Here is a 12,376-nt window from a genome sequence, read left to right on the forward strand (position 1 = left end):
AGGATAGTTCTGATTGGTGGCCCAAACTGAGCAGTACATTTCAGAAATGTGTGCTTTATTCATGTTATATTTCAATAAAATAATGCCTCGAAGAAATACACTTTTCTGCATTTGGGATAGTGAATGGAAGACGCCTGGAGAAAGAATTCCATTCATTTCCTTTAGTCTTTGTCATTCACTTTCTTTCCTCTTTTAACATCTCCCAAATCCTCTCAAACTTCTTGCCTGGGGCTCCTCCCGCTAGGAGGCGGGCACAGCTGGGAGCGTATAGGGACGAGGGGTGCGGGGTGGGGGGACGGAGGAAAGAAATCAGTGTCCCTTAAAGTCCACACAGCACAGCAGGCGCTGCAAAATGCCCAAGACTCCAGATAATTCCCCGCGATTCAGCCGCGAAGGGTTGGGCAGCGCCTGGGCCAGTTAGGTTCCTGCCCTCCCAGTCCCGGGCAGGTGCTTCATAGAACATCAGAGGGATAGAGCCACGTTTTCCGGAGGACTGGTCACGGCTGGCTGTCAAAAAGAACACACCACCTACGGAACAGAGACGCAGCTGCCTCGCCCCTCCCTTGTCCCGTTTCGAATTCGGAGCTAGCAGGAGCGCACGCACCCTTTTCTGTGTGGAGACCTTGTCTGTGCGGACTGCTGCCAAAGCCCTGTCCTCCTCGGGACTCAGCTGGTGCAACTTTCCCGTGGTCCTAAACCTGCGGGGACCGGGGAAAATCTGGTGACCAACTCGTGAGCGTTGCACTTTGCAGGATACCTGAGCGCGTGACAACTCTAACTCAGTCTTCCAGAGAGCAGACCATGCCCCCGACGTCCACTTCCAACCTCTCCCTGAGCCTCGGCGAGAATCAGAGCTGTCCCTTTCCCGAGGTGTGGGAAAGGGATCCCCTGCCTGCCTCGGACCGATCCCCCGCCGAGCTGGTGATCCGCGGCGTGATTCCGTCCCTCTACTTGCTCATTATCACGGTGGGCTTGCTTGGCAACATCCTGCTGGTGAAGATCTTCATCACCAACAGCGCCATGAGGAGCGTCCCCAATATCTTCATCTCCAACCTGGCGGCAGGCGACTTGCTGCTGCTGCTCACCTGCGTCCCGGTGGACGCCTCACGCTACTTCTTTGACGAGTGGATGTTCGGCAAGGTGGGCTGCAAATTGATCCCGGCCATCCAACTCACCTCGGTGGGTGTGTCTGTGTTCACCCTCACTGCCCTCAGCGCCGACAGGTGAGAGTCCAGGCAGCCCTCTGCTGGGCAGAGAGGGAGGTCTGGTGCAGGTGGTGAGGAGAGTAGAGCAGGTGTCTGGAGTGCCCCGTGGAGCCTCAGGGAAGGGAGGAAGGAGTAGAAAAGCAGAGGACAGACTGTATCTGGGAAGTGAATTAAAAAGGGACTGGGGTTTGAAGCCTAAAATAACCTAAGAAAATTCTTTGTAGATCATTAAATTGCATTAGTTTGAAATTAGTTTTGCAATTGCATACCCTAGATCTATACCCCACATTGGGAACTTTATTGTGCAGTTCACAGCAAAGCTATGGAATAAACACTGAAAATTACAACTCTGTGTGCCTAAACCTGATTTTCTTTATTCAGTAGGATAGTAATCTGATAGGTGACGTGTTTGTGTTAACCAAATACTTAATTTGAGGGGGGGGGGTGATTCCAAGAACAAGCCAGATGTAAAAACCTCTTTCAATAGGACTGAGTGCAACAGCTAGCGTCTTCCCCACAGACTCCCACAGGACTTTTCAGTGCGAGAGATGCCTGCTCAAGCAGTATGTTGGAGAGCGTCTGGAGGCCTACACATGCCAGATTTTTGAAAAATCAGATGTGGGCTCCTGCAACCTGTCCCGTCTTGTTGATAACAACATTCTTATTTTACATATTAGAAAAAATGCTGCCTATGGTCGTGTGTTTTTGCTATTCAATCATTTTTCTCCAAGATGCAGGTCGGCATCCAAATGCTATAGACCTCCAGCCTGGGGTCCTGCCTCCTTACTTGCAGTGCACTGCAAAGGTCTCAGATCAACACCGACAGGTAGTCAACAGCCATAAAACAACACTTACATTTTAGCAGTGGTGTGTACAGCATCGGCATGGGACGGTGCCTCTCATACGCTGTATAAAGTTCTTCTTTCTAAAGAGACAAGCAAGAGAAACCAGCTAGAAAAGGTTAGGATTACTGAATAAATGATATTTAATTTATTGGATTGAAGTATAGCAACTTTTACTAAAAATAAGCCATGCAATTCACATTTTAAAAAAACAAGACGATCAAATGTGGACCTTACAATTCATCTTGTGTCTATGATTATATAAAAATTACAACTGGGCACTTGTTGTGGAGAGCAGAGTGCCCTCTTGGAACTGGCAACTAGAACATTTTTAGAAAAACTTATGACTCATATTTGGTGAAAGTATGGGTCAACTTTTGTTTTTTCTAACCCTGGTTTCTTCTTTTTTATTTCTGTTGTAAGTTGTCTATATCATTATTTCTAAGCTGCCTTAAATCCTTCTGAGCAAACTGAACATAAACAAGAGCAGTCCTGGCCCAAGTGAAAGAGTTGAATCACATTTCTTTGTCATTGTTACTAAAATGTTCATGCTGTACTCACAAAATTCACCATATGTGTAGTAAACAGCAAAAAGGGCCAGGAAATATGTGAAATTTAGCATTTTCCTCTGACCTTGGAAGACTTTTACCCAGGGCAAACAGTTAAGAAAATTTGTGTGAAATAAACTCCAGACTTGGGTCTTGATACTAGTGTTACATTCCCAAACTGAAAACATTATGGCAGGAATTGTGACTATTACTATAAGTAATCTTTAGGTTTTGTTAGAATAGCTTAGCAGATATTTTTTTAACCTTATAATTTAAATAGGCACTATGAGTAGAAGTTGTTAAACTTTAAATGCCAGATTTTAATTTGATATTTAAGGACAATTTTTAAAGATTATTGTAAAGGTGTGTTATAAATGAAATGAGGTACTTAAGTTACACAAAGGACAGAAATGTACCATTTGAGATATACTACATAAACTACATGTGAATCTTTCAATTTGAAAAGTATACAATGACTCTCAGTTTCTAATAGAATATTGTCTTTCATTCAAAAAGGTTGATGTCAATTTCAAAATAAAATAAGGGTATAATAATGAATAGTGGGAAATTCAGGTCCACAATATTTTTATTATTAACTTAATATATAAATTAAAGAGGAAAGTCAACATCATTTTAATTAACTATGTTAAATTGCTTATCTAAATATCTTAAGTCAGGCTTCTATTCCCTGGGGGAAATTAGATCAAATGATAAGGTTAAACTCTTTGATCTGTAAGGTACTAAATAAGAAACTTTACACACTTAGAATATGTGAAAAGAAGATTTGATACAAAAGAGACTTTTATAGCATTATTTTAACATCCTAAAATCTGCACCTATATCTGGAAAAAGATGTATTTACTGACTTGAGGTGGTAAGCAAGATGATCATGACCATTGATCTGCTTGAAAAACATTTATTCTTATAATTACTTTTGCTGTAAATAAGAGAAGAATTTAGTTAAAAATTATAAATGATATGTCCTCTGATTTGATAGTCTTTTTCTTCTACAAGTTTTCTAGGTGACTCTGAAGATGGATGCATTGTGGACAGCACAGGAGTAGACGCTTCCTTCACTTCTCTCCAGCATTTCCAAAATCCAACTTCTAATAACATCATTCCCCCCTCTTCCTCCACAATCGTTGCTTGTTGTTCAGGCCAGATTTTCCTCGGCAGTTCAACAACCATTTACTGAGTAGCTAATCATGTTATGCACGAGTGATGTTATGCATGAAATGTACAATAATGAGTAAAACTTCACCTGTTGCAATTTAATTTACACTTGACTCTTTATTGGCCTATTCCCTGCTTGAGGAGATAAATGAGAGTTTATAAGAAAAGCAAGAAATGAACTGTGGTAGTGTAACCAGAAAGTTTTGTATTGTTACTTCCTTTTGCTTTCTGTCTATCACTGGTTAGTGTGCAATACATTCTTTGATGTTTCAAAGCTATGTTTAAAACTAATAACGATACGTTAATGATCTCTTATTTTTTGTCTATGATTTCTGGTTTGGTAGAATCTACAATGCTGTGCTTTTGTTAAATGTATATGATTTAGGAACTTTTCCTGGGATCTTTTCTCAAAGGAAGTAGTTTAGGATACCCTTTATTGAAAAGGCCTGCCCTGTCCTCTGCATGTACTCCCGTTAAGCTGTGTGCCCTAAACCAAGAAGCCTCTATCTTTTGTTGGAAATCTTATTATAATGAGAGTTTTATAATTTTAATTACTATTTCAACTTTCTGAATATCCTTTGCTGTTACAGAGTGTCTGTGATAGTCTGAATGTTTGCATTTCTTCAAAATTCTTAACTTAAAACCCTAACTTCCAAGGTGATGGTATTAAGATGGTATTTGAAGGTGATTAAGTCATGAAAGAGGAGACCTCATGAATAAGATTAGAGCCTTAAGATGGAGATGCTAGAGAAACCCTTGCCTTTCCTGCCATGTGGGGAACTAGGGACAGAACATTGCCTTTGGTCAGAAAAGAGTCCCTCACTACATGGTGAGCCTGCCAGACCTTGAGCTTGAATGTCTTGGGCTTCAGGATCCTGATAACTAAGTTTGTGCTCTTTGTGAGTCACTTGGCCTGTGATGTTTTATTGCAGCAGTCTTGATATGCAAAGACAGCTCCTCTGCCATGGTATGTGCTCAGTTCTCAGGTAGAGAACTGAAATTTTCTTTTTCACTTTTAACTATATGCAATAAAATTCAAAATATTCTTGGAATTTTCAATAATCTAAAATGAGGGCACAATCTACTCAGTGATAATTTCTCTTCACTTTCATCCACATAAAATATCTTAAGCTGTTTTTTAGTACTTTGTTATGAAATATGATTTATCAGTCAATAATTAACTTTGTAAGAGATATTAAAGTGCACAGACACTAGGTAAGCAAATGGCACCCAGAGCGATGCCAGCAAAAGAAGATTCATTTTATGGTATTGGCTTCATAAGTAATATAGAAAGACTATAAACATGAATCAACGGGATGATATAAAAAGATGAATGTTTAGAAAACAGGAAACAATTTCAAGAAAAGGAAAACAGGATAACAGACAGAAGAAAAAATCCAGAAAAAGAGATGGAAATCAGAGCTAACAATACATTGGGAGGTAAAACAATTTAAAAAAATGAAGAAAATGGAGACTGAGATTAAAGAGGTAGGTTATTGAAGTTATTCAGGAAAGTTAAATGAACACTTTTAAAATTATATTCAGATACATGGAAATTACGTAAATTAAAAAATGAAGAGATACTAATTCTAGGAAAATCAGATGCAATAACATAAAAAGAATATCACCAGAAAGATCATGGTAGCATAATACTCAATATTCCAGTCACAATAATCAGCGTTAGATAAACTCAATATAAATTACTAAACTGAAATGAAAAGAGGCAGCAAATGATAGAGTAATTTATACATCCATGCTTATTGTAGCTAAATTCGCAATAGTTTAGAAATGGAATTAATCCAGATGCCAACAGCTGATGATTGGATAAAAAAATGTGGTGTATTTAATGACTGTGGAATACTACTCAGCCATTAAAAGAGAATAAAATCTTGTCTTTTGTGACAAAGTGGATGCAACTAGAAACCATTAGATTGGTGAAATAATCAAGTCCCCAAAAGACAAATATCATGTTTTCCATGATCTTTGGTAATTAACACAGAGCAAGAAGAATGTAGTGTGTATGAATAAAATTGGAACTTTTAAACATTTTTATTTTTATTTGAATTACAGACAGAAGAGACAGACTGAGAGAGAGAAAGAACACCCTTTCATTTGCTGCTTCATTCCCCAAATGGCTGCAATGACCAGAGCTGTGCCCATTCAAAGATAGCATACAGGAGCTTCCTCTGGCTCTCCCACCTGGGCGCTGGGACCACAGAACTGGAGTCACCCTCAGCTGCTTTCTCAGGCTGTAGACAGGGAGCTGGATTGGAAGTAGAGCAGCTGGTATTCAAACTCATCTCCGTACAGCATGTTGATACAGTCAGAGGCCTGGACTACTGTGCCATTGCGCTGGCCCCAAAATTGATCATTTTAGACTTGACTATTGTCTACAGCCTTTGTCTAAATCCTTGAGGAATGATGTCTTTATTTTCCCAATTGCTATTTTTTGAATTCCTTACCAATGGTGTGTTAAGCATGTGATTGCGAAGTGAGCTGAAGACATGCAATTTAAAAAAAAGTAATAAAGAAGCAAAGAAGAAAAAAGAGGAGGAAGGATGGGGAATACGGCAGGAAGGCGGATAGGGTGGGAAGAATGACTATCCTCCAAATAGATATTGTGAAATACATGAAATTGGCTCACCTTAAAAAAATAAATTTTTTTAATTCTTTATTTTTTTTTACTGGAAAGTCAGATGCACAGAGAGGTGGAAAGACAGAGAGGAAGATCTTCTGTCTGCTGATTCACTCTCCAAGTGGCTGCAATGGCAGGAGCTGTGCCGATTAGAAGTCAGGAGTCAGGGGCCTCCTTGGGGTCTCCCACTGGGTGCAGGGTCCAAAGGTTTTGTGTCATCCTTGACTGCTTTCCCAGGCCACAGGCAGGGAGCTGGATGGGAAAGAGGCAGCTGGTGCACGACCCAGCACCCATATGGGATCAGGTGTGTGAAAGATGAGTACTTTGGCCATTAGGCTATTGCACAGGGCTCTAAAATTGAATTTAAAAAATTACTATATTAGAACATTTGGGATAGGGAATGGAGGTTATATAAAACATAAATATTTCCAATTGCCATAAAGCATGTCAATCTGCATGTTTAAGAAGGTAGAACAGTGTTGGAAGCATATTTCTGTAAGAAATATGTAGGTAATGCTCTGAGATTTATTTTAGTAAAGTGGAAAATGAATTGAAACACGGAATTTTGCTTTTATTTCAGTGATATTCTTATTTTCTGATTAACACAGACACATTAATCTGATTAAACATAAACAAAGAAATTGGGGTTCTAGTTATAGTTTGATATTTTCCCATCTTCAATGTATGCAATTGCAACATATGGGGGAAGGCAACAACTATCATGAGAGATCCAAGTAAATGTCATGATACGGACTATTTCATTTCATTCAGTTTGGAGGCATTTTGAAAGTACCCTTCTTTAATTTACAGGTATTTCCATGGAGTACTTCTGTATGTGAACTGCCCTTTCCCTACAGATAGTCTGCACATGGCACCTGCAAGAAGATGAGTCAGGAATGGAGGGAGAGAGGAAGAAAGAAAGAGAGAGGACGAGAGAGAGAAATGGTACACTGTATACTATTTGGCTTACTGTTATTTCAGTTCTCATCGCTATGTTAGAGACAAAACCTCAGTCTAGATTAGTCTGTGAGATTCATTAATATCCTTATGGAGGGAAAAAGAGTGTCACGTGTCCGGTTCAGAAGCTACAGAAGGGTACCAAGATAAATTGGTAATATTATCCTGTTTTTTTTTTTTTAATTTTTGTACTTTGTAGCTATTGTGTATTCATTAAATCACATTCATAGTAGATTTCTGAAAAATAATACAGTATTTTAAGATATTAATAAGGATACTTAGTGAATTATGACACATGTAGTGTGTATACATTTAGAAAATACTTGTGAAAAAAGTAAGCAAATGATCACTATTTGGTAAGCATAATTTAAATTATTTCCTTCTTTTGCTCATCTTCTGTGTTAAAAAATGATGCAATGACTTATTTGTACACAGACATTGGAGACTTTAGAACTGGCCTTGGAAACACCCCAGGGAATAATGGGATGTTTATCCCTGTGTTCCCAGACCCGCCACTCCATTCCTTGTTCTTTCAGTCACTTGAGACATGTTTGTCTTCCCAGGTACAGAGCCATCGTCAACCCCATGGACATTCAGACATCGGGCATGCTGCTGTGGACCTGCGTGAAAGCCATGGGCATCTGGGTGGTCTCGGTGTTGCTGGCAGTCCCCGAAGCTGTGTTCTCTGAAGTGGCACGCATTGATGGCTTGGATAACAGCAGCTTCACAGCGTGTATTCCCTACCCTCAGTCGGATGAATTACATCCCAAGATTCATTCAGTACTCATTTTCTTGGTCTATTTTCTCATACCACTTAGTATTATTAGTGTTTATTATTATCACATTGCAAAGACTTTAATTAAAAGTGCACATAATCTTCCTGGAGAATACAATGAGCATACCAAAAAGCAGGTAAGGTTAGTGGAGGGGTGTGCTGGGGGTGTAAGAGTCAGTGTTCAGTTTCATGGCTCTCAGTTGTGGAAGTGATGAGAACAGAGTTGCACCTGTGCTATACTAGCCTTAGCTAGAAGTGATCTAATATCTATTCATGCCACAGCCCTTCAAAGCCCCAACTGGGTTTCATACAAGACCTGTAATAACATCATTAGAAATTAATGGCTTTGAAAGACCTTACTGTAGTGCAAATATTTATGCAAAGTACACAATAATCCAGAACAATTTCGTATAGTAGGTATACATGTATTAATTGGTCTTCTGCCACGAGACTACTCAAGAGTTTGGAAGAAGGAAAGGACTGTGGGATACTGACTGTGGGATCTGAATGTGAGTCTTGGGCTGGATACTGGAGTAAGAGGCTTTGAAGGAAGTGAGAACAGCAGAAAAGGACTGAGAAAGATCCAGAGGTGGGCTGGTGATAAAGCAATTTAAAACTTTCCTTCTAAAGATTATATGAATGTTGACTATCCCCATTTGATATCTTTGGACTCAGAGTTCCATAGTTACTGGCTTTTCAGGTTTTGAAATGTTAGTACAGACATACAATTGAGCACAACGAATCTGAAAATCTAAAATCCAAAATGATTTGGTCTTTGGGGACTTGGGGACATTCTCAAGCTGTAGTAATATAAAAACCCAAAATGTGCTGAATGTACTTTTCTCCCTAAAATATGCATTTTTTATTTCAAGTAATAAAAGAGAGACAAAAATCCTTCTCTTGGGGGAAGTTTCTAGTTGTACATTTGTATCCTTCCAGATTAGAGCTTCTATTAAAATGTTCTGAAGGCTGAGACAGGTCATGGGAGTCTGTTCTTAATTTGAAGGCCAACAAATTGAATCTTAGCTGGTTAATATTTGTTGAGATGTAGATGGGATAATAGGCTGTTGCCTTGTGCATTTTAGCAACTGTACAGTTGGTCCAAGTTTCTTGCATGGAGAGTGAACAAAAGACTTGAAAATGTACCCACTATTAAAAGTGTTGTTAGTTAAATTAACAAATTTGTTATTTAAGTATATGATGCCACTAAAGCAAAATGTTTGGGTCTTAGGATCATCTCTATAATTGGTTCTTTAATTTGAAGCCCTTTGATTCGATTTGTATTGTGATTTGGATATGTGACTGTTGGCTTTTGCTATCTTAAGTTGAATTTCCCGCGCACACACAAGTTTCTACTGTACTTGGTTCTGCTTCGTTTTGTTGGATAATTGTAAACTCTGATGGGCCACTGGCTCTCGATATTTACCAAAAGGCAGTCTCAGTGTCAACAGCTTGTCTGTGCACTTGAGTCTTCAAGCGTACAGTTTGCACTTGACCTCCTTAATACTGCCAGGCTGCCTAACTCATGGCACCAGAAAACATACAGAGTACCATGTGAGGATATTTCACAAGGGGATGAAAAATTCACATTATGTTTTCAAAATAGTTTCACATCAAAATGGTACCTATCCTTTCATTCTATTTTTCCATGAATTTTTTAAGTATCCTCACAATCTGTGTCTTGAGCTATGCTCCTCCTAAGTTGCACCCCTTTTTTGCCTTCTCCAACACCAATTAATATTGCTTTCCAATAGTAATTATATTCCAATTCTTCACTATTTTGTGGAAATTCTGATTGATGAACAAGTGTATAGCTCAGAAAATATTATGACCCCAGCCATCATTTATTAATAAAATGTCTTCAAGTTCCCATTGTTCTATAAAATCTGCCTTTCAAACAGAAACAAATCAATCTTTTTAGAAAAGCAGATTAGACAAACACAAACTAAATCTTGTACTGTAGGTGTTAGGAAATTAATTTTATATTAAAATATATGTCCATATTTGATTTTCCTACTTATCATATTTTGAAAATCTTTTTAATAAAAATATACAAAACATCAAATGCTATGAAAAAGAAAAACATTATTTGTAAAGGTGACCTAATAATAATATTCATTTGATTTATACTTATGTGCTTCTATATGAATCAACAGTTTAAATAGCAAATTCATTTTTTTGTGAAGTAAAAATTAAAAATTTCAGGTTGCTTCGTTAATTTTTTCTTCCTATTTAAAACAGCTTAGGTAGTAGGCATTTAGCCTAAAGGGGTAAATCACATAGCTGGCTTCTGCCAGCACACAGGAGCTTCTAGGCTCCAAGCCCAGCCCAAACTCACTCACTGTGGGTATTTGGGGATGAATCAGTGGATAGGAGCTTTTTCCCCTCCGTTTAAGTTTCTCTGCCTTTCAAATAAAGAGAAAACAATATATATATATATATATATATATATATATATATATATATATACACACATATTATAATGTACATATATTTTAATATATATGTAAGATTTATTTTTTATTGGAAAGACAGATATACTGAAAGGAGGAGAGATAGAGGCTCTTCTGTCTGTTGATTTACTCCCTGGGTGCCTGAAACGGTCAGAGCTGAGCCGATCCAAAGCCAGGAGCATGGAAACCTCCTCCTGTTCCCCCAGCAGGGTGCAGGGTTCCAAGGTTTTGGGCCATCCTGGGCTGTTCCCCAGGCCACAATCAGGGAGCTGGATGGGAAGCGGGGCTGCCTGGATTAGAACTGGCACCCATATGGGATCCTGGCTTGTGCAAGAGGAGGACTTTTCGCTAGTAGGTAAGCAAAGAGCTGGAAGGATGCCTGTACCCCGGGTAGAAGATTAGTGTTCTGTGCCACCACACTGGCCCCCAAATAAGTCAATTTTTAAAGACACAATTCACATGCATATAAATCCGCTTGGTAATGATATACTGCCTAAATTATACCGTTTTAAATGAAAGCGGTGCGGTGATGAAAATAAGCTTTTTCAAACTGTTACCACTTTGATGAAGAGAAGAAACAATTCATCTACTTCGGGTGCATTGTTTATACTATGACTTCAACTCCTTCTGTGGTACGCTGAGTTTTGGATGTGGCTGCCTCCATTTTCATTTTAACCAGTGTTCTTACATTAACCACTGTTCTTACATTTGCAGATGGAAACACGCAAACGCCTGGCTAAGATTGTCCTGGTCTTTGTGGGATGCTTTGTCTTCTGTTGGTTTCCAAATCATATCCTCTACATGTATCGCTCTTTCAACTATAAGGAGATTGACCCATCTTTGGGACACATGATTGTCACCTTAATTGCTAGGGTTCTGAGTTTTTGCAACTCTTGTGTCAATCCATTTGCTCTTTATCTACTCAGTGAAAGCTTTAGGAAGCATTTCAACAGCCAGCTCCGTTGCGGGAGGAAGCCCTTTCCAGAAAGATCAACCAGCTACCTACTCAGCTCTTCTGCGGTGCGCATGACTTCTCTGAAAAGCAACGCTAAGAACATGGTGACCAGTTCTGATTTAGTAAATGGGCACGCCATGAAGCAGGAAATGACATTGTGAGTTTGGACGTTCAACTCACTACGTGCAAAGAACTTAGAGATTTTTCTGTTCCTGGTGAGCATGGCGGAACTAACTACTTGCCTGTTCTTTTTCAGGTAATTACTTAAGGAGTTTATTGTTTGACTCAGAACAGGCAAGACAAACGTTTTTCTCTGAGTAGGACTGTATGGCACGGGTACTGGGCTGTAGCATGGTAAACCATCCCTTGCAATGCCTGCATCCCATGAAGGAATAGTGTTGGAAGTCTGGCTGCTTCACTTCCTATCTAGTTCCTGCTAACGCAGTTCCGGGACAACAGCAGATGATAGCTCAATTGGTATAAATCTCTATTGGAAGAAAATCGCACACACCAAAAAATTCAAAGAGTAGAATTAAGCATAAGTCAGTGATACTCATTGTGATTTCTTGTGTGCTTTGTGTGATTAATCATAATTCACAGAAATAGTCCATGTGTGTACTTTTCAAACTACGGATTTAAGAAGAGTGCTGGAATTTGTATTTGTAAGCTATATATACAAATATGATTTATTCTCTGAATGTAGAACAAGTACATGTTCCAAGCAGTGTAACTCTGATTCAGACATTTACAGGACCTTCTTTGTGTACAAGTCCTTGGTTACTCGCATGATTCTGTACAGATATGAAGATTTGGGTAATTCTGATGAACTGAAC

General features: G+C 39.0%; 1 protein-coding gene across 1 annotated transcript; it reads left to right on the plus strand.

The window, feature by feature from the left end:
• The first annotated feature begins 432 nt into the window (after nt 1-432).
• NMBR (neuromedin B receptor) lies at nt 433-11,741 on the plus strand. The gene is made up of 3 exons (XM_004587279.3): nt 433-1,223; nt 7,924-8,272; nt 11,303-11,741. The coding sequence occupies exons 1-3, from the start codon at nt 802-804 to the stop codon at nt 11,702-11,704; spliced, it is 1,173 nt and encodes a 390-aa protein (XP_004587336.1). The 5' UTR covers nt 433-801; the 3' UTR covers nt 11,705-11,741.
• Nucleotides 11,742-12,376: the final 635 nt, after the last annotated feature.

This window comes from Ochotona princeps, chromosome 1, assembly GCF_030435755.1.
Source record: "Ochotona princeps isolate mOchPri1 chromosome 1, mOchPri1.hap1, whole genome shotgun sequence".
Lineage (NCBI taxonomy): Eukaryota > Metazoa > Chordata > Mammalia > Lagomorpha > Ochotonidae > Ochotona > Ochotona princeps.